The sequence below is a fragment of the Anolis sagrei genome, chromosome 11 (genome assembly GCF_037176765.1).
Source record: "Anolis sagrei isolate rAnoSag1 chromosome 11, rAnoSag1.mat, whole genome shotgun sequence".
NCBI lineage: Eukaryota > Metazoa > Chordata > Lepidosauria > Squamata > Dactyloidae > Anolis > Anolis sagrei.
In genome coordinates, this window is record NC_090031.1 from 29096393 (window position 1) to 29122288 (window position 25896).

Genomic DNA, 25896 nt, shown 5'->3' on the forward strand with positions numbered 1-25896 from the left:
TTTCCTTCCTTCTGCCTTCCTTTCCTTCCTCCTTTTCTCCTTTCCTTCCTTCCCTCCTCTTGAGGGCGCCCCTTTCCCAGCCTCCTTTCTGCTGCCAATGAAAGAGAAGAGGGGAAAAAAAGAAAGTAGGCGTGGAGGAAAGAGAGAGTGAAAAAAAAAGGAAAAGAAAAGAAAGGAGGCGTGGAGGAAAGAGAGAGTGAAAGAGGGAGGGAAGAAGAGATGCCTGGGCAGGAGGAGCCCAAGGGCAGCAGCAGCAGGAGCAGAAGCCGGATCCGGTCCCAGAGAAAGGGGGAGATGGACCCCCCAAAGGGGAAGGGGCCTTAGCAAGGAGAGGAAGAGGAAGAGGAAGAGGAAGAGCCAGGATGGGCAACCAGACCAGCAGCAAAGCCCAGGAGGAGGAGGAGAAGGCAGAGGAGGAAGAGCCCCAGGCAGGTCTGTGACTGGGACCAGTTGCCGGAAGGGACTGGGAAGGATGGCAAAGGTCAGAGAACAGGCACGGGCCAACCCCGGCTCTCCTTCCCTCCAGGTGTTCTGGACTCCAACTCCCATCATTCCTAACAGCCAATAATAATAATAATAATAATAATAATAATGTTATGTTTTCTTATATTATTATTATTTTAATGATATTATTGTTTGTACATTACTTTACAAATAAATACATATACTCGTATATGTATTACTCCTCATAATAATAATAATTTGTATGTTATTAATCTTTAATAATAGTATATTATATTATTATTACTTGTACATTACTTATTTATACTAGTATATATATTATTCCTCATAATAATAATAATAATTTGTATGTTATTAATCTTTAATAATAATAATATATTATATTATTATTTGTACATTACTTATTTATGCTAGTATATATATTATTCCTCATAATAATAATAATATATATATGTTATTAATATTTAATAATAATATATTATATTATTATTTGTACATTACTTATTTATACTAGTATATATATTATTCCTCATAATAATAATATTAATAATTATATGTATGTTAGTGATGTAATAATAATAATTTGTGTTATTTATGTATTCTTATTATATTATTATTATTTTAATATATTATAATATTATTTGTACATTACTTATTTTTACTAGTATATATATTACTTCTCATAATAATAATAATTTGTATGTTATTAATCTATAATAATAATAACATTTTAATATATTATTCTTATATTATTATTTGTACATTACTTATCTATACTAGTATATATATTAATCCTCATAGTAATAATAATAATTTGTATGTTATTTATGTATTCTTATTATTACTCTTATATTATTATTTTAATAGATTATTATATTATTATTATTTTAACATATTATATTATTATTTGTATATTACTTATCTTTACTAGTATATATATTACTTCTCATAATAATAATCATTTGTATGTTATTAAGCTATAATAATATTTTAATATATTATAATATTATTATTTGTACGTTACTTATCTATACTAGTATATATATTAATCCTAATAATAATATTAATAATTTGTATGTTATTTATGTATTATTATTACTCTTATATTATTATTATTTTAATATATTATATTATTATTTGTACATTACTTATATTTACTAGTATATATATTACTCCTCATAATAATAATAATTTGTATGCTATTAATCTATTATAATAATAATATTGTAATATATTATATTATTATTATTTGTACATTACTTATCTATACTAATATATATATATCATTCCTAATAATAACAATAACAATAATTTGCATGTTACTTATCTGTTATTATATTATTTTAATATATTATTATTAGGAGTAATATATATATATATATATATATATATATATATGTATAGATAAGTAATGTGCAAATAATAATAATATAGTAAAATAATATAATAATAATAGATAAGTAACATACAAATTATTATTATTATGAGGAATAATAGATATACTAGTAAAGTAATGTACAAATAATAATAATGATAGGTAGCAGTTGTAATAATAATAATGCTATATATTCTACTACTACTACTACTACTACTTATTATTATTATTATTGTTATTATTTCTGGTCATGTACAAATATTCCTTTGCCAAATGTTGGGGAATTGGCAACAGTGGGCTGCTACATGGATAACCCAGAAATATGTATTAATAATAATAATAATATGAGTAATAAATATATATACTAGTATAGATAAGTAATGTACAAATATGCATTTGTAATAATGTTAATAATAATAATAATAAGTAATAAGTAATATGTACTAGAAAACATGGCTCAAGACTTAAAGAGAGGCAGGTAATACATGTATTATTATTATTTACTAGATTGGGTCCCCAGCATTGCCCGGGTTACTTGAAAAAGTCAAATTTTTAATGTACCAAATGCATAAGGTTGTGGATGAACTACAACTCCCATCATGCCAGGTTAACCCCATGAAACTCCGTCACTACTTAAAGTTTGTTATGTTGGGTAAGTTTGCTCCAGATGCATCATTGGTGGGGTTCAGTATGCTCTCTGGCTGTAGGGTGAACTACAACCCCCACTATGGTGAGTCCAACTCTTCAAACGCCCCCTGTAGGTTGAGTTAGTCATGGGGGTTCTGTGTACCAAGTGTGTTCCAGGTCCATCATCGGTGGAGATCACAGTTTCTCTGGTTGTGGGTGAACTACAACTCCCAGAAAGTAAAGTCACTTCCCTCCAAACCCCTCCAGTAATCAAATTGCAGCATATCAAGTCTGTGTGCCGAGTTTGGTCCAGATCCATCAGTGTTTGGGTTCACAGTGCTCTCTGGATGTAGGTGAACTACAACTCCCCCAAATCAAGTGGGGGCTCTGTGTGCCAAGTTTGGTCCAATTCCATCGGGTCCTGGTTCGTTGTCTGTTTTAAAGTCTTAAATGCCTTTCTTGGAATTTTCCCCCCATCATTCTTATGCTCTTCTCCAATTCCAATTTTGGTGGAGTTTAGCGTGCTCTTTGATTGCAGGTGAACTATACATCCCAGTACCTCCAACTCCACAATGTCCAGGCCAATTCCCCTCAAAAATTCCCAGTATTCAAATTTGGGCATTTTGGGTATGCATGCCAAGTCTGGTCCAGATCCATCCTTGTTTGGATTCATAGTGCACTCTGGGTGTAGGTGAACTACAACTCCCCTAAATCCCTCCAAAAACCTCCAGTATTTTTTTGTTGGTCATGGGGGGTTCTGTGTGCCAAGTGAGTTCCAGTTCCATCGTTGGTGGACTTCCAGGTCCATCCTTGGTGGAGTTCAGAGTGCAGTTTTTAGATTGCAGGTGAACTATACATCCCAGGACCTACAATTCCTCTAAATCATGGTGAATTCTCCCCAAACCTCTGCTCAGTGGCTGATCATACCCTCTGTTTGCTGTGTTACATAGAAAATAATAGGAAATTGTGAAGGCAGTGTGCGGGGTCATGCAAATCCCACACCAATGGAGAGAGAAAGGAACACTGGGATGCCTGTGGTGGAGGAAACACATAAAAAGGCCCAAAGTTCATGCTCCCTTTTCTGTTTATGGCAGGAAGTGAGCAAGCATCTCCGCATGAGTCAGGGTTATGTCTTGTCTAGCTTGGAAACACTCCTATCAGGCACAACAGACAGTTGGCATAGTATTGCATATTATTTGTTATATTATTATTATTATTATTATTATTATTATTATTATTATTATTATTATATATGATGGGACTTCTTATTCATCATTTACCATCATTCCAAGTTTTTAATGTCCAACCAAGTGTGTCTGGCGAGGATGCCATAATCTGGGAGCGCTGAAGAACCAGGAAAGACGAAAGAGAGGAAGGGAAGGATGGAAGGAGAAAGAGGGAAAGAGGGAGGGAAAGAAAGACGAAAAGGAAGGAAGAATGAAAGGGTGGAAGGAAATGGAGGGATGGAGAAAGAGGGAGAAAGGGAAGGAGGAGGGAAAAGAGGGAAGGAAGGGAAGACAAAAGGGAAGGAAGGAAGGAAGAAAGGAAGAAAGGAAGGAAGGAAGGAGAAAATAGACAAAAGAGAAGGAAGGAAGGAAGGAAGGAAGGAAGGAAGGAAGGAAGGAAGGAAGGAAGGATGAAAAGGTGGAAGGGAAGGATGGAATGAAGGAAGGGAAAAAGGAAGCAAAGAGAGAAGGAAGGAAGGACGAAAGAGTGGAAGGGAAGGATAGAAGGAGAAAGAGGGAGGAATTGAGGGAAAGAAGGGTGGAAGGGAAGGATGGAATGAAAGAAGAGAAAAAGGAAAGAGAGAAGGAAGGAAGGATGAAAGAGTGGAAGGGAGGAATAGAAGGAGAAAGAAGGAGGAAAGACGGAAGGAAAGAAAGACAAAAGGGAAGGAAGGGAGGAAGGGAAAGATGGAATGAAGGAAGGGAAGGAGGAAGGAAAGAGAAAAGGAAGGAAGGATGAAAGAGTGGAAAGGAAGGATGGAAGGAAAAAGAGGGAGAAAGGGAAGGAGAGAGGAAAGAGGGAAGGAAGGAAAGACAAAAGGGAAGGAAGGATGGAAGGAGAAAGAGGGAGAGAGGGGAGGAGAGAGGAAAGAGGGAAGGAAGGAAAGACAAAAGGGAAGGAAGGAAGGAGAAAGAGGGAGAGAGGGAGGAAAGGGAAGAGTGGATAGACAAGAGAAGGAAGGAAGGATGAAAGGGTGGAAGGGAAGGATGAAATGAAGGAAGGGAAGGAGGAAGGAAAGAGAAAAGGAAGGAAGGATGAAAGAGTGGAAGGGAAGGATGGAAGGAAAAAGAGGTAGAAAGGGAAGGAGGGAGGAAAGAGGGAAGGAAGGAAAGACAAAAGGGAAGGAAGGAGAAAGAGGGAGAGAGGGGAGAAGGGAGGAAAGAGGGAAGGAATGAAAGATGAAAAGGAAGGAAGGAAGGGAAGAGAAAGAGGGGGAGAGGGAGGAAAGAGGGAAGGAATGAAAGACAAAAGGGAACAAAGGAAGGAAGGATGAAAGGGTGGAAGGGAAGGATGGAATGATGGAACTATAACTCCCAGAAAGGAAGGTCCCCGTCCCACCCAAAAGACCCTCCAGTAATAGCATTCCAGCATATCAGATCTGTGTGCCAAGTTTGGTCCAGATCCATCAGTGTTTGGGTTCACAGTGCTCTCTGGATGTCGGTGAACTACAACTCCCCCAAATCAAAGTGAATTTCCCCAAAGACCTCCAGTATTTTTTGCTGGTCATGAGGGCTATGTGGGCCAAGTTTGGTCCAATTCCATATTTGGTGGAGTTCAGTGTGCTTATTGATTGTATGTGAATTCCACACCAATGGAGAGACACACTGGGATGCCTGTGGTGGAGGAAACACATCAAAACTAGGATAGAATTGTTCCCGTATGAAAGCCTTGGCTTGGGTGGTGGGCAGTGTGGTGTTGCGTTTCTTTGGTTGTGGGTTAAGGGAGAGACAGTGGGTGGGGTCATGCAAATTTTGGAGAGAGTCAAAAACACTGGGGTGTCTGTGGTGGAGGTGGGAGCTTTTCTGTGTAAGTGGAGGAAAGGAATGGATGGATCAATTGATGACGAAACGGGCTTCAATGCCAGTCAATGGAATAGATCTCCATTGTCCTTCCCAGGGATCCAAGGCCACCGCCTGGCTTTTCGCTCTGCTCCATTGGATCCCAATGTATTTTCCCTGGCCAGAAAAGGCCGGCTCTTTCCATCAATCATTAGCCACAAAACCCCTTTGGCGAGGATTACATCCATATAGTTGGAGAGGGCATCAGAGGGCATCCAAACCAACGCAGGAAGAGACAAAACTGGGCACAAAAGGCGGTCAGAGAGTTCAGCAGCATCCAGAATTCAGCCTATGTTCATTCGAACCCGGGTCGAATGCCGCAATGTTGATTAAAAGGGAAGGGAGTCTCCGGCAGAGCTTGGCAAACACGCTTTTCCCCTTTGAAGGTCACAAACATTGGGAGAGAGGTATTAAGAAAGGCTTAGAATCACAGCAGTGTTCTTGTGTGGTTTCCAGGCTGTCCGGCAGCATTTGCTCCTGACGTTCCACCTCCATCTGTGGCTAATGGCATCTTCAGATGATCTGATGAGAGTCAGTCAAGTGGAGGCTACTTATATACGAGGGTTGAATGAAAATTAATGCCTCTCCACCTTCGTAACTCCTCAATAGATGGCAGTACTGGTATGAGGCAGGTACTGGCTTGTTCAGTAGACTCTCCTCTACAGTTCCATGTTTGCGGGAAGCCTTAGCATAGAACGGTCGTGTTGTTAAAGTGAAAATTAATGCCTCTCCACCTTCGTAACTCATCAACAAATGTCAGTACTGGTATGCGGCAGTACTGCCATCTGTTGTTCAAGTACTGGCTTGTTCAGTTGACTCTCTTCTACAGTTCCATGTTGGCAGGGAGCCTTAGCATTGAATGGTTGTGTTGTTAAAGTGAAAAGTAGTGCCTCCACCTTCATAATTCCTCAACAGATGGCAGGACTGGTATGTGGCAAGTACTGCTTTATTCAGTAGATTCTCCTCTACAGTTCCATTTTCGTCGGAAGCCTTAGCATTGAATGGTTGTGTTGTTAAAGTGAAAAGTAATGCCTTCCCCTTCGTAACTCCTCAACAGATGGAAGTACTGGTATGCGGCAGGTACTGGCTTGTTCAGTAGACTCTCCTCTACAGTTCCATTTAGGCAGGAAGCCTTAGCATTGAATGGTTGTGTTGTTAAAGGGCGAATATGGAACCTTGCACAGATGGTCGGTCAATGCGACTTAAGCAACGTGCAGTCATTGAATTCTTGACAGCAGAAGATGTCACCTCAACATCTTTAAACTTACTTGCCCAACGACGCACAGTACTTACATCAACACAGTCACCATAAACAGCTTGCATTCTCCTTTGGGGTGACACCTTCTGCTGTCAAGAATTCAATGACTGCGCATTGCTGAAGTCACATTGAACGACCGTCTGCGCAGGGTTCCATACTTTGCACTTTAGCAATATGACCGTTCAATGCTAAGGCTTCCCGCCAAAATGGAACTGTAGAGGAGAGGTCTACTGAACAAATCAGTACCTGCCGCATACCGGTACTGCCATCTGATGGAGGGATTACTTTTCATTCAACCCTCATCATGCCTGTGGAATAGACAGTCCATGTTTCCCATGCGTATAGCAAGGTTGGAAGGACAGTAGCTTTATCAACAAGTCTTCAAGCACTCTCTGCTTAATTCGGAAGAATGCTGCACTCGCAGAGCTCAGGTGGTGTTGTATTTCACTGTCACTTTTGTGGCAAGGTGGCTGCCAAGGGAGCAGAAATCGTCAATGTTGTCTAACGTTACACCATTAAGCTGTATCTCTGGTATTGGAGAGGGATAGGCTGGTGACTGCTGGAAGAGCACTTTGGTTTCTCGATGTTCAATGAGGGGCCGAGCTTTTTCGTATGCTTCTGCAAAAGTGTTTAGAGTGGCTTGTGGATCTTCTTCTGAATGTGCACACACTACGTTATCATTGGCATATTGGAGTTCTGTAACAGATGTTGTAGGTCTTCATCTGAATGTGCACAGACTGCATTATCATCAGCATACTGGAGTTCTGTAACAGATGTTGTAGATCTTCTGAATGAGCACAGACTACATTATCATTGGCATATTAGAGTTCTGTAACAGATGCTGTAGATCTTCTGAATGAGCACAGACTACGTTATCATTGGCATATTGGAGTTCTGTAACAGATGTAGATCTTCTTCTGAATGAGAACAGACTATGTTATCATTGGCATATTGGAGTTCTATAACAGATATTGTTGTGACCTTGGTTTTGGCTTTCAGTTTGCTGAGGTTAGATAGCTTGCCATCTGTCCAATAGATGATTTCCACTCCGGTGGGAAGCTTCCTATCAACAAGATGAAGTTCCATAGCGATGAAGATGGAAAATAACACATCCCTTGTATAACCGACACTGGTTTTTTCCTCCCACCCTGGACGTTATTTCACAGTTATATTGCCTAGTGAGGGATGGGTGAGTTTCAAGGGGAGAAAGGCTCCTTGGAGTGGAAGTAAACAAATCCTTTTTTGTTCTGAGTCCTGGCAGGCCGCTCTCCTCCTCCTCCTCATAACCTTGCAAATTCCATCCTTTCTTTGCAATCTCCTCCAGATTAGACCCAAACGATACAGCTGACAATAATGCTGGAAAATATAAAAAGTCACTCTTTTCTGTCAAAAAAAAAAAAGGGAACAAAAAAGAAGGAGAAAGGGAAACGTAGCCAAATATGAAAGTGCGTAAACCAGACTTATTTTGCTAGTACCGTGAGAATGGGGATTGTAATAAATACCAATTATCAATACCTGAAACACCTGATATTGATAATATCTTTTCCTGGAGTAGAATGTTGGTATCTAATGCTAATAATATATAATATCAATAATACCTTTTGCTAGAGACATAGCTAATATCAATACTTTTGGCTGAAAATGCACCTAACATCAATATATTTTGCTTGATATATCTTGTATTAATGTCTATGGCTGAAAACGCATCTAATATCAATACCCTTTGCTGAATATCAATATCTTTATCAATACCTTTCGGTGAAGAGGTATCTAATATCAATACATTTTACTGAATACCAATATCTTTATCAATATCAATACCTTTCAGTGAAGACCTATCTAATATCAGTTCCTTTTGCTGAATATCAATATCTTAATCAATATCAATACCTTTCGGTGAAAACATATCTAATATCAATTCCTTTTGCTGAATATCAATATTTTAATATCAATACCTTTCTGTGAAGAGGTATCTAATATCAATACCTCTGACTGAATACCAATATTTTCTATCAGTATCAACATTCTTCGCTGAATATCAATATCTTAATCAATATCAATACCTTTCGGTATTGATATCTAATATCAATACCTTTGACTGAATGCCAATATCTTTATCAGTATCAATATCCTTTGCTGAATATCAATATCTTAATAAATATCAATACTTTTCAGTGAAGACTTATCTAATATCAATTCCTTTTGATGAATATCAATATCTTTATCAATATTAATACTTTTAAGTGAAGACGTATCTATATTAATTCCTTTTGCTGAATATCAATATCTACCAATATCAATATCCTTTGCTGAATATCAATATCTTAATCAATATCAATACCTTTCAGTGAAGAGGTATCTAATATCAGTTCTTTTGCTGAATATCAATATCTTAATCAATATCAATACCTTTCGTTGAAGAGGTATCTAATATCAATACCTTTGACTGAATATCAATATCTTGATCAGTATCAATATCCTTTGCTGAATATCAATATCTTTTGGTGAAGAGGTATCTAATATCAATACCTTTGACTGAATGCCAATATCTTTATAAGTATCAATATCCTTTGCTGAATATCATTATCAATATCTTTCAGTGAAGATGTATCTAATATCAATACATTTTACTGAATACCAATATCTTTATCAGTATCTATATACTTTGCTGAATATATCTTAATCAATATCAATACCTTTCGGTGAAGACATATCTAATGTCAATACCTTTTACTGAATATCAATATCTTAATCAGTATCAATACCTTTCGGTGAAGACGTATCTAATATCAATAGCTTTCACTGAATATAATATATTTATCAATATCAATACCTTTCGGTGGAGACATATCTAATGTCAATACCTTTTACTGAATATCAATATCTTAATCAATATCAATATCTTTCGGTGAAGACATATCTAATGTCAATACCTTTTACTGAATATCAATATCTTAATCAGTATCAATACCTTTCAGTGAAGACGTATCTAATATCAATAGCTTTCACTGAATATAATATATTTATCAATATCAATACCTTTTGCTGAGGACGTATCTAATCTAATATCAATATCTTGCAGAAAACATAGCCAATATCAATATCTGTTCCTGAACGTATCTAATATCAATACCTTTTGCTGGAAATAGATCTAATATCAATATCTTTTGCTGAAGATAAATACCTTTTGCTGAAGACATTATCTAATAATAATGTTTACTGAGGATGCATTTAATATCCGTATTTAGCAGAAGCTGGGCTAGAGACCAGGAGCTCATCTTGACTCGAGAGTAATGATCATTCCTTGGGATTCCTTTTCAACGTTTGCAATCTGGAGGGTGGATCTCCGGGGCCGTTGAGGTCATCAAAACAAGACTGGGCCGACCACTGGCAATTCTTATCTGCATTTCTGAACTGGGAGGAACTGGTCCGACCGCCTTCGAGGATCGTAAAAAGACTGGGATTTGAAGACATAGGCGAGACCGAAAAGCCGCGGGCCGTTTTTGGACCGTAGCTTCTTAAAAATCCGAAAACGTTGTGTCTTTCTGTTCTAAGCCTCAAGGGGAAAAAGGTTAACCTCCTGGATGATTCGGGTGTGCCTCTGTGACTAATCCTTCGAAAATTGAGAGTGTTTCCTAGATGTTTCTGGGTCTGTTGCAAGTCGCAAGTAATTCTGCAGCACTGCTGGTCACAACTGACCTCCAACTGGAGCGGTCAAGAGCTCTCTGGTTCTTCTTTGGACCTCTACATACACACACACACATACACACACAGAGGAACCCCCAGTGGCACAGTGGGTTAAACCACTGAGATGCTAAACTTGCTAACGGACAGGTTGCAGGTTCGAATCCAGGGAGTGGTGTGAGCTCCTGCTGTTAGCCTCAGCTTTTGCCAACCTAGCAGTTCGAAAATATGGAAATGTGAGTAGATGAATAGGTACCACTCAGGCGGGAAGGCAAGGACGCTCCATGCAGTCATGCCGGCCACAAGTCTTTGGAGGTGTCTACGGACAACGCCAGCTCTTCCACTTAGAAATGGAGATGAGCACCAACCCCCAGACACGACTAGACTTAATGTCAGGGGAAAACCTTTACCTTTACTTTACCTATCTATATAAATAAAAATGTAATGCTCATTTGTGGGATTAACAGAACTCAAAAACCACTGGACGAATTGACACGAAATGTGGACACTATACCCCTAACAGACCAACGAGTGACCATCACTCATTAAAAAAAACCCAAAAATAGCAGAAAGGACTTAAAACCCCAAAAAGCTAAATGACGAAAAGCTAAATGACGATGCAAAAAAAAAGAAAAGGAAGAGGGTGGGAAGGAAGGGGAGAGAGAAAGAAAGAAAGAAAGAAAGAAAGAAAGAAGGAAGGAAGGATGAGAGCAAAGGAAGGAAAGAAAGATATAGAGAAGGAAGAAAGGAGAGAAAGAAAGAAAGAAAGAAAGAGAGGGAAAGAAAGAAAGAAAGAAAAAGAGAGAGAAGGAAGGATGGAAGCAAAGAGAAAAGAAAGAAAGGAAAGAGGTAGAGAAGGAAGAAAGGAGAGAAAGAGGGAGGGAAAGAGAGAAGGAAAGAGAGAAGGATGGAAGCAAAGAGCAAGGGATGGAAGGAACGGTAGAGAAGGAAGAAAGGAGAGAAAGAAGGAAAGGAGAGAAAGAGGGACGGCAAGAGAGAAGGAAAGAGAGAAGGAAGAATGGAAGCAAAGAGCAAAGGAAGGAAGGAAGGAGAGAAAGAAGTAGGAAAAGAAAAAGGAGGAAGGAAGAAAAGAGATAGAAGAGGAAGGAAGGAGAGAAAGAAAGAAAAAGGGGAAGGAAAGAAAGAGGGAGCGAAGAGAGGAAGGAAAAAAGAAGAGAAAGAGGGAGGAAAAGAAAAAGGGGGGAAGGAAGGAAAGAGGCAGAGAAGGAAGGAAGGAGAGAAGGAAAGAAGAAACGGGAAGAAGGAACAAGGGAGCAAAGTAAGGAGGGAAAGAAAGGAGAGAAAGAGGGAGGGAAGGTTGGCCACAGCAACGCGTGGCAGGTACAGCTAGTCTATATAACTAAAAAAATAATGCTCATTTGTGGGATTAACATAACTCAAAAACCACTGGACGAATTGACACCAAATTTGGACACAATGCACCTGTCAGGCCAACGAGTGACCATCACTCATAAAAATACTGACAAACACAGCGGAAGGGACTTATATATATTTGCGTATACATTTGCATAAAAACACACACACACATATATACACACAAATACATATATACACAAATATATACACACACATATACTCACACAAAACACATATACACAAACTGAGGGATGTTTGGGATGGAGGGAATGGACAAGGAGGTCCTCCTTATCTTTCCTGGCAAAGGGTCCGTCCACCCAGCTCTCTTTCCAATCACGCCCTTGTTGGAAATACTCACTCACTCCTTCCAACACAATGCACTGTTTGTAATTCCACGCAAACAGCTGTTGCATATTTCCCCCACACAACTGACCTCATATGGCAGAGATGTGTTGGGTCAATCCTCTGCCATCCTATTATTATTATTATTATTATTATTATTATTATTATTATTACCCGAGGAAGGGCATGTTATTATTATTATTATTACTATTATTATTATTTCCTGGTGAAGTGCAAGTTATTATTATTATTATTATTATTATTATTATTATTATTATTACCTGAGACACGCTTTTGTTGTCAGCCATGATATTGGTTTATAATGTTTGTCTGATCATAATGTTGACTGCATTTTTGTGCTTGTTTTTAATTTGTAATTGCTGGGCATGTCACCCCAAAGGAGGTTCATCAGAGACTGCAAGCTGTTAATGGTGATTGTGTTGATGTGAGTACTGTGTGTCGTTGGGCGAGGAAGTCTAAAGATGTTGAGGCGACACCTTCTGGAGTCAAGAATTCAGTGACTGCATGTTGTTGTTGCATTGACTGACCATCTGCGCAGGGTTCCATACTTTGCACTTTAACAACACAACCGTTCAATGCTAAGGCTTCCTGACAAAATGGAACTGTAGAGGAGAGTCTATTGAACAAGCCAGTACCTGCCGCATACCAGTACTGCCATCTGTTGAGGAGTTACAAAGATGGAGGCATTACTTTGCACTTTAACAACACAACCGTTCAATGCTAAGGCTTCCCACCAAAATGGAACTGTAGAGGAGAGTCTGCTGAACAAGCCAGTCCCTGCCACATACCAGTACTGCCATCCGTTGAGGAGTTACGAAGGTTGAGGCATTACTTTTCACTTTAACAACGCAACCATTCAATGCTAAGGCTTCCCACCAAAACGGAACTGTAGAGGAGAGTCTACTGAACAAGCCAGTCCCTGCCGCATACCAGTACTGCCATCTGTTGAGGAGTTACGAAGGTTGAGGCATTACTTTTCACTTTAACAACGCAACCATTCAATGCTAAGGCTTCCCACCAAAACGGAACTGTAGAGGAGAGTCTACTGAATAAGCCAGTACCTGCCACGTACCAGTACTGCCATCTGTTGAGGAGTTACAAAGGTGGAGAGGCATTACTTTTCACTTTAACAGCACAACCGTTCAATTCTAAGCCTTCCCGCCAAAATGGAACTGTAGAGGAGAGTCTACTGAACAAGCCAGTACCTGCCACATACCAGTACTGCCATCTGTTGAGGAGTTACAAAGGTGGAGGCATTTCTTTTCACTTTAACAACACAACCATTCAATGCTAAGGCTTCCCACCAAAATGGAACTGTAGAGGAGAGTCTACTGAAGAAGCCAGTACCTGCTACGTACCAGTACTGTTGAGGAGTTACAAAAGTAGAGGCATTAGTTTTCATTCAAAAGTCATAGGTAGGCAGAAGCCAGGCTAAAGGCCAGGAGCTCACCCTGATCCAGGCTTCGAACTGTCAACCTCTCGGATATATCTAATCTCAATCCCTTTTGTTGGAGAGACATCTAACGCAAATACTATCTTTTGCCGAAGCCGAACCGTATTATTTTAAGCTTCGCTCATTCATTTATCTGTTCCGTTTTGAAAACCAATTCCATAAATGAATGTCATACCATTTCGAGACCTCTTGAAAGTGCGGATATATGCGTGGGCAGCAAAGGCGAATTGAGAATGTGTAAGTGCGATGGTGGGCGCCTTTGGGCTCTCCTATCTTTGCCCGCCAGCAGAACGAGAGGGGAGGACAAGGCCCTATACACTGTCCTCTTTGTCTCGGACCGCAGTACAGAACGGATGGCGTTGTGTCGTTGCCCGGCATGCCAAATGCCCCTTTTCAGCGCGTTGCAGAGGAGGGTGCTCTTTGTCTTTTGTCCCCGTGGCATTTCAGTGCCAGAGATGCGGGAGAGGACAGCGCCCAAAACACTATGCCATGCGGGCTATTCCTTTGCTGCTGCTGTTGTTTTGCAAAGACAACAACAACAACAACAAAACTTTGAGTTGCCTGAGGGTTGAGAAAAGCGGTATATAAATAAAGTAAATAAATAAAATAAGTAAATAAACTTGATTTATATACCGCTCTATCTCCCCAAGCGGATTCAGAGCGGTTTCCAAATAACATCATCAATACATACAGAGGAAACAACATAAACGTAAAATTAACACAACAATATAAGCATAAAATTGTCACAGTAATACATATATGTCTTAAAAGTAATCCTGCCTATTCAAGGCAATTTAAAAGGGCACACAAAAGGCCAATAAGGAAAGTGGAAGAAGGAAAAGCACACATCATGCAGAGACACACAATAGACCCATTAGCAGTGAATTTAAACGAAAACATGAACGAAGCACAATGTATGTATGACACACGAATTCATGAAGCGTTCCATAATTTTTAATATATGAGGTACTGGTTTATTCAGTAGACTCTCCTCTACAGTTCCATTTTGGCAGGAAGCCTTAGCAATGAATGGTTGTGTTGTTAAAATGAAAATTGATGCCTCCACCTTTGTAACTCCTCAACAGATGGCAGTACTGGTATGTGGCAGGTACTGGCTTGTTCAATAGACTCTCCTCTATAGTTCCATTTTGGCAGGAAGCCTTAGCATTGAATGGTTGGGTTGTTAAAGTGAAAAGTAATGCCTCCACCTTCGTAACTCCTCAACAGATGGCATCACTGGTATGTGGCAGGTACTGGCTTGTTCAGTAGACTCTCCTCTACAGTTCCGTTTTGGTGGGAAGCCTTAGCATTTAATGGTTGTGTTGTTAAAGTGAAAAGAAATGCCTCCACCTTTGTAACTCCTCAACAGATGGCAGTACTGGTATGTGGCAGGTACTGGCTTGTTCAGTAGACTCTCCTCTATAGTTCCATTTTGGCAGGAAGCCTTAGCATTGAATGGTTGTGTTGTTAAAGTGAAAAGTAATGCCTCCACCTTCGTAACTCCTCAACAGATGGCATCACTGGTATGTGGCAGGTACTGGCTTGTTCAGTAGACTCTCCTCTACAGTTCCATTTTGGCAGGAAGCCTTAGCATTGAATGGTTGTGTTGTTAAAGTGAAAAGTAATGCCTCCACCTTTGTAACTCCTCAACGGATGGCAGTACTGGTATGTGGCAGGCACTGGCTTGTTCAATAGACTCTCCTCTACAGTTCCATTTTGGCGGGAAGCCTTAGAATTGAATGGTTGGGTTGTTAAAGTGAAAAGTAATGCCTCCACCTTTGTAACTCCACAACAGATGGCAGTACTGGTATGTGGCAGGCACTGGCTTGTTCAATAGACTCTCCTCTACAGTTCCATTTTGGCGGAAGCCTTAGCATTGTACGGCTGTGTTGTTAAAGTGAAAAGTAATGCCTTCACCTTCGTAACTCCTCAACAGATGGCAGTACTGGTATGCAGCAGGTACTGGCTTGTTCAGTAGACTCTCCTCTACAGTTCCATTTTGGCAGGAAGCCTTAGAATTGAATGGTTGTGTTGTTAAAGTGAAAAGTAATGCCTACACCTTTGTAACTCCTCAACGGATGGCAGTACTGGTATGCGGCAGGTACTGGCTTGTTCAGTAGACTCTCCTCTACAGTTCCATTTTGGCAGGAAGCCTTAGCATTGAATGGTTGTGTTGTTAAAGTGAAAAGTATGGAACCCTGCGCAAACGGTCGGTCAATGCAACTTAAGCAAGGTGCAGTCATTGAATTCTTGACTGCAGAAGGTGTCACCTCTATATCTTGAAACTTACTCGCCCAACGACACACAGTACTCACATCAACACAATCACCATATATAGCTTGCACAACGGAAGATATTATCACTGTGTATGCTCATGACCCCCAAGTTGTGCTAGTCAGCTTCCATACGATTTTATTTCTAGAACCCACTTTTTGCTTGATATTCAAGCAGTGCTTCTTGTGGGTCAGAGCACTGTCCAGGGTGACTCCCAGGTATTTGGGTGTGCTGCAATGCACCTGTGGGATTCCTTCCAAGGTGATCCTCAGAGCTCAAGATGCTTGTCTGTTCTGAAGGTGAAAAACCCACATCTGTATTTTAGATGGATTAGGAATCAGATGGTTTTCCCTGGTAATAGGCTGTGAGAGCACCTAGAGCTTCAGAGAGTTTCTGTTCAACCGTTTCAAAGTTCCCTTCTTGAGCGGTGATGGCACAATCGTCAGCGTAGATGAAACTCTCTGTCTCTTCTGGTAGTGGCTGGTCATTTGTGTAAATGTTAAACATTGATGGAGCGAGCATTCTCTCCTGAGGCAGGCCGTTCTTCTGTTTCCGCCATCTGCTTCTCTGGCCCTGGAACTCAACAAACAAGCTCCTGTTTTGTACCAGATTTCCTATGAAGCGGGTGAGTTGGTCGTCCTTTGTGATATTATACATTTTTCTCAGGAGAAGGCAATGATTTACAGTATCATAAGCTGCTGACAGGTCTACGAAGTCATAAAAATAATGATGATTACAGTCTATTAGTAGTAGTAGTATAACTTTGAATATGCATTGAATTTAGTTGGTTTGTGAATTTTAAATATTGTTTATTTAATTCCCTTTTAATGTTTATATATTTGTACATTTGAAATTGGGTGCAAATGCTTTTATGTTAAGCTGCTTTGAGGAAGAGGGAAGATACCAGGTTGTTGTCTACAATTCAGCAGCTTCAATTATGACAAGATAGTGCTAAGCAGAGGCAATTATGGTTTTCCCGGCGTTTGAAAAATAAACAGAGGGATTCCAGGTACTGGCTTGTTCAGTAGACTCTCCTCTACAGTTCCATTTTGGAGACAGATAGTGTCTTCAGCAGCTTCAAGATAGTGCTAAGCAGAGGCAATTACGGTTTTCCCATCATTTGAAAAATAAACAGAGGGATTCCAGATACTGGCTTGTTCAGCAGACTCTCCTCTACAGTTCCATGGGAAAAAATTAGGTCTCTTAAGCTATCTTCTTTGGTTGCTCTGTGTGAGTGCAACGTTGCAATTTCAGGAGAAAGTCACCTTTTCCTTGAGCTCCACGGTAGGAGATTCTTGCCTTGGTTTCACATCATGTTCTTCTGTTTGGGATTGGGGAATATCATTTGGATTTGATAATTTGATAACTTTTGGGGACTCTGGCTTTATTCTCAGGTCTGGACTTTGTTGATTGTTGCATCAAAGAATACTATGACTACGAGATATATTTGGGAATGACTTTTGAAGCCTGCATTTTGGATGTACTTTCGCTTTGACCTATTACGTATACCTTGGAATATATTTTTGAAATATTTTTTTTCTATAGAATGCTCATTTCTTAAATTTTAAATCAGTGGATTGCCTACCTAATTTGGGCTAATTAGCTCTTTATTTGGGGCGAAAAGGTGTCATGCAGGTTGTTGGGCTGCAACAGATAGTGACAGTGTTTAATTCACCTTCCTTGTGTTTACTTTCCACTCCCAGGCTCCATTCCGCCGTCGTCCAAACGCACGGGGATCCCGGCTCCGCGGGAGCTGCCGGCCTCAGTGGCGAGAGAGAAAGCGGCCTTGCGTCCCCGGAAAGCCCAGCTTGGCCTCACCTCCGCCTCCACATCTTCCGTGGGAGCTCCCACCCCGAGCAAGACTTCGCGGCCTGTTCTCAAGCTCAAAGGCAATGAGGCCGAAGCTGGGGACAAGGCGGCCCTGGAGTCCCAGGTCAAGGAGCTGCTGGCTGAAGCCAAGGCGAAGGATTCGGAGATCGGCAAGCTGCGGAACGAGCTCAAGAAGCGGCAGGAGAGGAAGGAACCGGCCAATGGGGACCTGCCCGGTTCAGCCGACCCTTTGGTCCGGACTCTGCGGGAGAAGAACCAGGCGTTCCAAAAGGAGCTGTTGGGCCTCGGGGAGGAGAACCGGGCGCTGAAAGAGAAGCTGGCCCACTTGGAGAACTCCCCATCGTCGTCATCGGACACTGTCGGCAGCAGCCTCCCAACGCCAACCACGCAGGAATCGAGTTTTGGGAGCCCCTCAGCGGAAGGGACCGGCGGTAGTTTGCCGTGCCCCAATGGGCCACCCTTCCGGACCTCCGGCTCATCCAGCAGCGATGTCACCAAAGCGTCCTTGTCACCTGACGTGTCGGACTTTGAGCACATCATGGACGCCGCTTCACCCTTCAAGACCTCCCCAAGGCCTTCCACCTCGGGGAGCTCCCCCAACAACGCCAGCGACCTCTCGGTGGCCTCGCTGACAGAGCGCATCCAGCGGATGGAGGAGAACCACCATTGCACAGCCGAGGAGCTCCAGGCCACCTTGCAGGAGCTCTCTGACCAGCAGCAGGTGGTCCAGGAGCTGACGGCTGAGAATGAGAAGCTGGCAGAGGAGAAGGCCCTGCTGGAGAGCTCCTTCCGGCAGCACCAGGAACGCGCTGAACAGCTGAGCCAGGAAAACGAGAAGCTCACCGCCCTTCTCCAGGAGAGGCCCAAGACCGACGAGGGCAAGGCCAAGACTCATGAGCTGGAGCAACGATGTGCTGAGTTGGAGCAGAAGGCTCACTTCGAGCGTGAGAAGATGCTCAACATCCAGCAGCAGCTGACCGGCAGCTTGCGCAGCTTGGAACGGGAGCACCAGGAGTGCCTCGCAGCGGCCGGGAGTCTCCGGGAGGAGAAAGGCCGGGCGGCACTCCTCCTGGAAGCCGAGCGGCAGAGCAGCACCAGCCTGGCCAAGACTCTGGAGGAGTGCAAGGTCTCCCTGGAGGGGCTCAGGATCGAGAACAGCTCACTGCGCTCCCAGCTGGAGAGCGAGCGGCAGAAGGCGGCCGCCATGGACGCCGCAGCAGGGTTCGCCGGAACCTCGGATGTCCAGGAGATGCTGAAACGGGTCCGGGAGGAGAAGGATCTCCTGGAGCTGACCTGCACTGAGCTCAAGCAGGAGCTTCTCAAGGCCCACAGTGAAGTCAAAGCCCTGCAGGGCCAGCTGGCCAAGGTAAAGGCCACGGACCCCAGTATCAGTGACAGTGTAGTAGTTGCTGAGATAGCTCTGGGCACACTATCCAATCCGTCCTCTGAGGTTGAAGGTACAGAGCAGTGTGGATCGAGGGTCTTCGGTGGCCCTCCAGATATCAACAGCATTATCAGTTTTGTGTCCAGAGGTGTGGTGGGTATTAAGATTTCTCCCCTTCCTCTCTTCTTTGGCACTTTGAACTTGAGATTGCAGCAAGATAAAGGAGGAAAGCAGGAGGAGGAGAGAGAAACCAGGACATTTTACAAGCAGCTGGGAATTTGGGATGGTAGAGGAGAAATCAGGACAGTGTGTTGCTGTGAGTTTTCTGGGCAGGTTGCTGTGAGTTTTCCACAGCAACCATGACCATGTTCCAGTAGCATCCTGATGTTTTGCCTGCATCTGTGACAGAGGTTTGTTCAGAGATCTGTTGGAAATGAGGCAAGTGGAGTGTATATATTCCTGTGGAATAATGTCCAGGGTGGGAGAAAGAAGCTTTGTCTGTTTGAAGCAAATGTGAATGTTGCACTTAATAATAATAATAATAATAATAATAATAATATGCACACAAACACACTCCACTTGCTTCACTACCTCTATGCAGATGGCTTTACTGATTAACTTTGCAAACTTCATGGCTACTCGATGCCATTCAAGCTTCCTCATTGCAACATCCACACTTGCTTCAGACAGACAAGGGTGCTTTCTCCCACTCTGGACATTATTCCACAGGGATAGATACACTCCACTTGCTTCACTACCTCTATGCAGATACCCTCACTAATTGACTTTGCAAACTTCATGGCTACTCAATGTTATTCAAGCTTGCTTATTGCAACATCCACACTTGCTTCAGACAGACAAAGGTTCCTTCTTCCACCGGTCACTGGTCATTATTCCACAGAGATATAGACACTCCACTTGCTTCACTACCGCTATGCAGATACCCTCACTGATTAACCTAGCAAACTTCATGGCTACTCAGTGCCTTTCAAGCTTGCTCATTGCAACATCCACACTTGCTTCAGACAGGCAAGGGTTCTTTCTCCCACCTTGAACATTACTCCACAGATATATCTACACTCAACTTGCCTCATTTCCAACAGACCTCTGAACAAACCTCTAAAGATGCCATCCACAGATGCAGGCCAAATGTCAGGAAAGAATGCTATTGGAACATGTCCAGACAGCCCAAAATAACTCTCAGCAAACCAGTGATTCCAGCCATGAAAGCTTCTGACAACAGAATCGGAACAGCCAGGAATTCTGTTAATGCCTTGTGGGGTTCGTTCTGTTGCCCATTTTCTCATCCTTGTCTTTTCCTTGGTTTCACCCCAATGTCCCTCTTCCTTCTTCCTTCCAGTCCGAAAGCGAACGGCGGCAGCTGAAGGAGTCTTTGGAGCAACAGTCGGAGCAGCTCAGCCGCGCAGGCCTCAAACTGCAAGAGAAGACCCTGGAGAACGAGGCCGAGATCAAGAACCTGAAGGACGCCATCTTTGAGCTGGAAGACCAAGTGGAGCAGCACCGGGCGGTCAAGCTGCACGACAACCAGGTCATACGGGACTTGGAAGGTAAGAGAGCGGCATGGACCACAGCCTGAAAGAGATGATTCCATATCTATTCCATATCTCCCGAGGAGGAGGGTGACGGGAAATGGCAACCATTCATAAACTGGGAGGCGAAACAGCGAGTCTGCAAAAAGCGAACCGCGAAGTAGCAAGGGAACACTGTATATATATATATCCTCTCTGTTCCCAGGTAACTTGATGAAACTAGAAGACCAGAAAGCCGATCTGGAGAGGCAGCTGAAGGCCTTGAACAAGCAGATCAAGGTGAGATACAAGTAGATCCCAGGGAATTGGGCAAGCTCCGGGAAAGAGGTATGCTTCCTGAGGCTGAAGCACTGCCTTTGCCCCCCTTTCCCTTTGAACGCAGGAAGAGACGGAGGAATGGCGCCGCTTCCAGGCTGACCTGCAGACAGCGGTGGTGGTGGCCAACGACATCAAGTGCGAGGCACAGCAGGAGTTGCGGGCCGTTAAGCGGCGCTTGCTGGAGGAGGAGGAGAAGAGCGCCCGGTTGGCCAAGGAGCTGGAGGAGGCTCGCGGAGGCAGTGGCAGGTAAGCGGGCCGGTCGTTCGTTCGTTCACTCGTTCGTTCATTTGCGGGTGAGTCGTCTTCTTGGTTTTGCACAGACACCATCTTGCTCTCCTGCACTCTTCTGGTTGTGTCACAGTCATGTGTTCACAGTTTGTGCCGCATCTCATTCAAGATGCTGGTGCAGTCCTGCACTTTTCTGGTTGTGTCACAGGCGTGTGTTCATATTCACCGCACAGTTCGTACCACATCTCATTCAAGATGCTGGTGCGCTCCTGCACTTTTCTGGTTGTGTTGCAGTTACGTATTCATATTTGCTGCACAGTTCGTTCTACATCTCGTTCAAGACGCTGGTGCACTCCTGCACTTTTCTGGTTGTGTCACAGGCGTGTGTTCATATTCACCGCACAGTTCGTACTGAATCTCGTTCGAGATGCTGGCACGCTCCTGCACTTTTCTGGTTGTGTCACAGGCGTGTGTTCATATTCACCGCACAGTTCGTACCACATCTCATTCAAGATGCTGGTGCGCTCCTGCACTTTTCTGGTTGTGTTGCAGTTACGTATTCATATTTGCTGCACAGTTCGTTCTACATCTCGTTCAAGACGCTGGTGCACTCCTGCACTTTTCTGGTTGTGTCACAGGCGTGTGTTCATATTCACCGCACAGTTCGTACTGAATCTCGTTCGAGACGCTGGCACGCTCCTGCACTTTTCTGGTTGTGTCACAGGCGTGTGTTCATATTCACCGCACATTTCGTTCTATATCTCATTCGAGACACTGGTGCGTTCTTGCATTTTTCTGGTTGTGTCGCAGGCGTGTGTTCATATTCACCGCACAGTTCATTCTGTATCTCATTCGAGACACTGGTGCGCTCCTGCACTTTTCTATTTGTGTCACAGTCGCATGTTCATATTCTCTGCACAGTTCATTCTGCGTCTTGTTCAAGACGTTGGTGTGCTCCTGCACTCTTCTGGTTGTGTCGCAGTCGTTTGTTCATATTGCCGCACAGTTCGTACGACATCTCGTGCGAGACGCTGGTACAATATATCAGTGTTGTTGCTTATGTCTGTTTGGTTGCATCAAGTTTCCCCTTCCAGATGACAAATCCCACAAAATCGACTTAGAGCAAACTCTCCAAACTTTGTGCGAAGAGGGCCAGATTTGGTGAGCTGACAATGTGTAGTCGGGGCCTACCCATGCTTTGAACCGCTAACATTTAAATGCAAACAAACTATTTTATGAAACTTTAATTGCAAATGGCGTACTTTTCACTTCTTCATTTCTTTCATATTTGAAGACCACACAAAACAAAGGGGGAAAAAAAACTCGGGGAAGATTAAACGTATTTGATTTCATTGGAAACATTACATATTATTCTCTAATTAACTTCTAAATTCAAAACACGTGAACAGGAAAATAGCGCTAACAGTTTACCTTACTCAAAAGTACAAAACACCGAGGGCCATACGAATTCCGTGTATCACACGTTCTTTTGGTTTTCAAGTGACCGTCCACAATCAAGAAACGAAAATATGTGATATGTGACCTGCTCGAAACTAGGAAAGTGAGATTTTCCAGACCTGTGGAATAATGTCCAGGGTGGGAGAAAAAACTCTTGTCTGTTTGAGGCAGGTGTGAATGTTGCAACTGGCCAGCTTGATTAGCATTGAATAGCCTTGCAGTTTCAAAGCCTGGCTGCTTCCTGTTTGAGGAAATCCTTTGTTGAAAGGTGATTAGCTGGCCCTGATTGTTTCTTGTCCAGAATTTCCCTGTTTTCTGAGTGTTGCTCTTTATTTACTGTCCTGATTTTGGAATTTTAAAAAATACTCGTAGCCAAATTGTGTTCATTTTCATGTTTTCCTCCTTTCTGTTGAAATTGTCCACATGCCCTTCAACAAATGGCTGGGTTACGTCCATCATGTTGGCCTTAATGCTGAGACAGAGAAGAACAATTCATTGGGATCCATTTAAACCTTAAGAAATAAACTAGCGTCTCATTCCAAGCGGCACCCTTTTCCTTGCGTTACTGACCTGTCTCCGTCTCTCCGTTTGTCTGTCTCTTTCTCTGGTTTCACTCGGATTTTGGTTTATCTGCTTCTTATATCCTTTATCGTCTCACAAAACTGAGAAAGCAGAGCCCAAAAAATACGGTATGTGTCGCCAAGTTATCGCATTTGTAGAAGAGGCCCGGAGTAAGGTGCGTTTCCTAGCTCAGCAGGGAACGGGACCCATATCTCGCAAACTCGGCGTTCAAACCACTACACTACCACTAAGCAACAATAGCAAGGCATCAGTAAGAAGTCACTATGACATAAGGTGATCCCTCCAGCCATTTCCTAGTCTGACTTCACCCACTGTTTGTACCTGTGAATATACACTCACAAACAAGAATACAAAACACACACACAGAAGTTCCGTTTGGTTTCTGGAGATGCCGGCCGACCCAAATCCTTAATCCGCAAGGTCTCCAAACTCAAGGTAAGTGATGATGGCTATCAGATTCCCGCAAAACACAGAAATCCCACTAACCCACTCCCTTCCTTCAGCATTTGTGATACATGTTGTTGTTGTTTCGTTAACCTCCCTTTCTCTCTCCCACAGTTCCGCTTGCGCTATGTTGTGTGTGTCCTAAGCTCTCTCCTCCTCCTTGTTCCACCGATGTGTCCTGCTCCCCCCGCGTGCCTTTGTGTTGCTGCGGCCTGTGTCCCGTCTTGCCAGAAGCTTCCGGAGTCTGCCACGCTCTCGTTGTTCACAACCAGGCAGGGAGGGGACTACCGTGTTTGTTTAAACTGTCCACCTGCCTCAGTGTTAGATGCTCCTCAAAGGGCTTGGAGGTTGTCTATTTGGTGCGCCGATCTCATGGGTAAGATTCCGGAAACATAGCGCCATTGGGTTTGGCGACTGTTATGAAGGAAAGGAGTGAGGGTCAGGGTCCCTGAGGTGTTGTGGGTGCATCTCTTCTCCAAAAGGTGAATGATGTTACAACAGAAAGGAAACACAGTCTAACAGATAGGTCACACACACTGAGTTACGCCTACGCTTCCGGGGAAAACGGTCAATCTGAAATTCCGATGAGGCTATTGTCAACAGAAGGAAATCCCAATGAACACAGTAAGAGTAGTGCTGTTGACAACAGAAAGGAAACACAGTCTAATAGATAGGTTGCTCACACATTGAGTTACCCCTACACTTCCGGGGAAAAGGTCAATCTGAAATTCTAATGAACTCAGTAGGAATGAGGCTGTTGTTAACAGAAGGAAATCCCGATGAACTGAGTAAGAGTAATGCTGTTGTCAACAGAAAGGAAACACGGTCTAATAGATGGGTTGCTCACACATTGAGTTACCCCTACGCTTCCGGGGAAAATAGTCAATTCAAAATTCCGATGAACTCAGTAAGAGTGAGGCTGTTGTCAACAGAAGGAAATCCTGATGAACTCAGTAAAAGTAGCGCTGTTGTCAACAGAAACGAGACACGGTCTAACGGATAGGTCACTCATACATTGAGTTGCCCCTACGCTTCCGGGGAAAACGGTCAATCCAAAATTCCAATGAACTTGGTAAGAGTAGCGCTGTTGTCAACAGAAGGAAATACCGATGAACTCAGTAAAAGTAGTGATGTTGTCAACAGAAAGGAAATATGGTCTAATGATAGGTCACTCACACACTGAGTTACCCCTATGCTTCCGGGAAAAACGGTCAAGCCAAATTTCAGATGAATTCAGTAAGAGTGAGCCTGTTGTCAACAGAAGGAAATCCCGATGAACTCAGTAAACATAGTGCTGTTGTCAACAGAAAGGAAACACGGCCGAATAGACAGGTTGCTCACACATGGAGTTGCCCCTACGTTTCCGGGGAAAACAGTCAATTCAAAATTCCGATGAACTCAGTAAGAGTGAGGCTGTTGTCAACAGAAAGGAAACATGGTCTAACAGATAGGTCATTCACACATTGAGTTACCCCTACGCTTCCGGGAAAAATGGTCAATCTGAAATCCCAATGAACTCGGTAAGAGTGAGGCTGTTGTCAACAGAAATAAATCCTGATGAACTCAGTAAGAGTAGCGCTGTTGTCAACAGAAAGGAAACACGGTCTAACGGATAGGTCACTCATACATTGAGTTGCCCCTACGCTTCCGGGGAAAATGGTCAATCCAAAATTCTGATGAACTCAGTAACATTGAGGCTGTCTGGGCTGCAGGGGATGGGAGTTACCGTGATTCCGCGTTAGTACACAAAACTTGTATTTGGAGATTGAAGACTACATCAAACTCCGTAAAATCATAAAAGTATGCCTTCAATCACATCTCTCTTTCCCTGTGTCTCTGCAGATCTCTCATCCCGGTAAACTAAGAAGAACGACATTCAGAGCGACTGATCAAGCCGAACATGTCCAAACTTCCAATGAGTGGAGTTTCCCAAACGGAGCGAGAAACGTTTCTACACCTTCTCGCCGGGACCAAACCTTACAAAACGATCGACTTTTTGCTCAGCTTCTCGTCTTCTGGGATCCCATTTCTCCGGAGGGCAGGCCACAGAGAGCAACTAAGAGCAGATCCGGATGAAAAAGACGCTCCAGACTCTTCCGCATGAGGAGCACTTTCCTTCTTCGGGATTTAGACCCAGTCCATAGGATTTCTAGGAGAATATTTG

The 25896-nt window shown here is 42.8% G+C and overlaps 1 protein-coding gene across 3 annotated transcripts in view; it reads left to right on the forward strand.

Moving 5' to 3' along the window:
* The window catches only part of SPECC1 (sperm antigen with calponin homology and coiled-coil domains 1), an 81962-nt gene that overhangs the window by 12478 nt on the left and 43588 nt on the right, over window positions 1–25896 (forward strand). For 2 of the 3 annotated variants that reach the window (XM_067472106.1, XM_067472107.1), the window contains 4 exons: window positions 17642–19134; window positions 20513–20720; window positions 20908–20981; window positions 21085–21266. In XM_067472106.1, the coding sequence (XP_067328207.1) occupies window positions 17642–19134; window positions 20513–20720; window positions 20908–20981; window positions 21085–21266 (1957 nt within the window). Of the gene's footprint in view, window positions 1–146; window positions 433–17641; window positions 19135–20512; window positions 20721–20907; window positions 20982–21084; window positions 21267–25896 lie in introns of those variants that run through there. The other variant, XM_067472108.1, reaches the window with a different exon arrangement.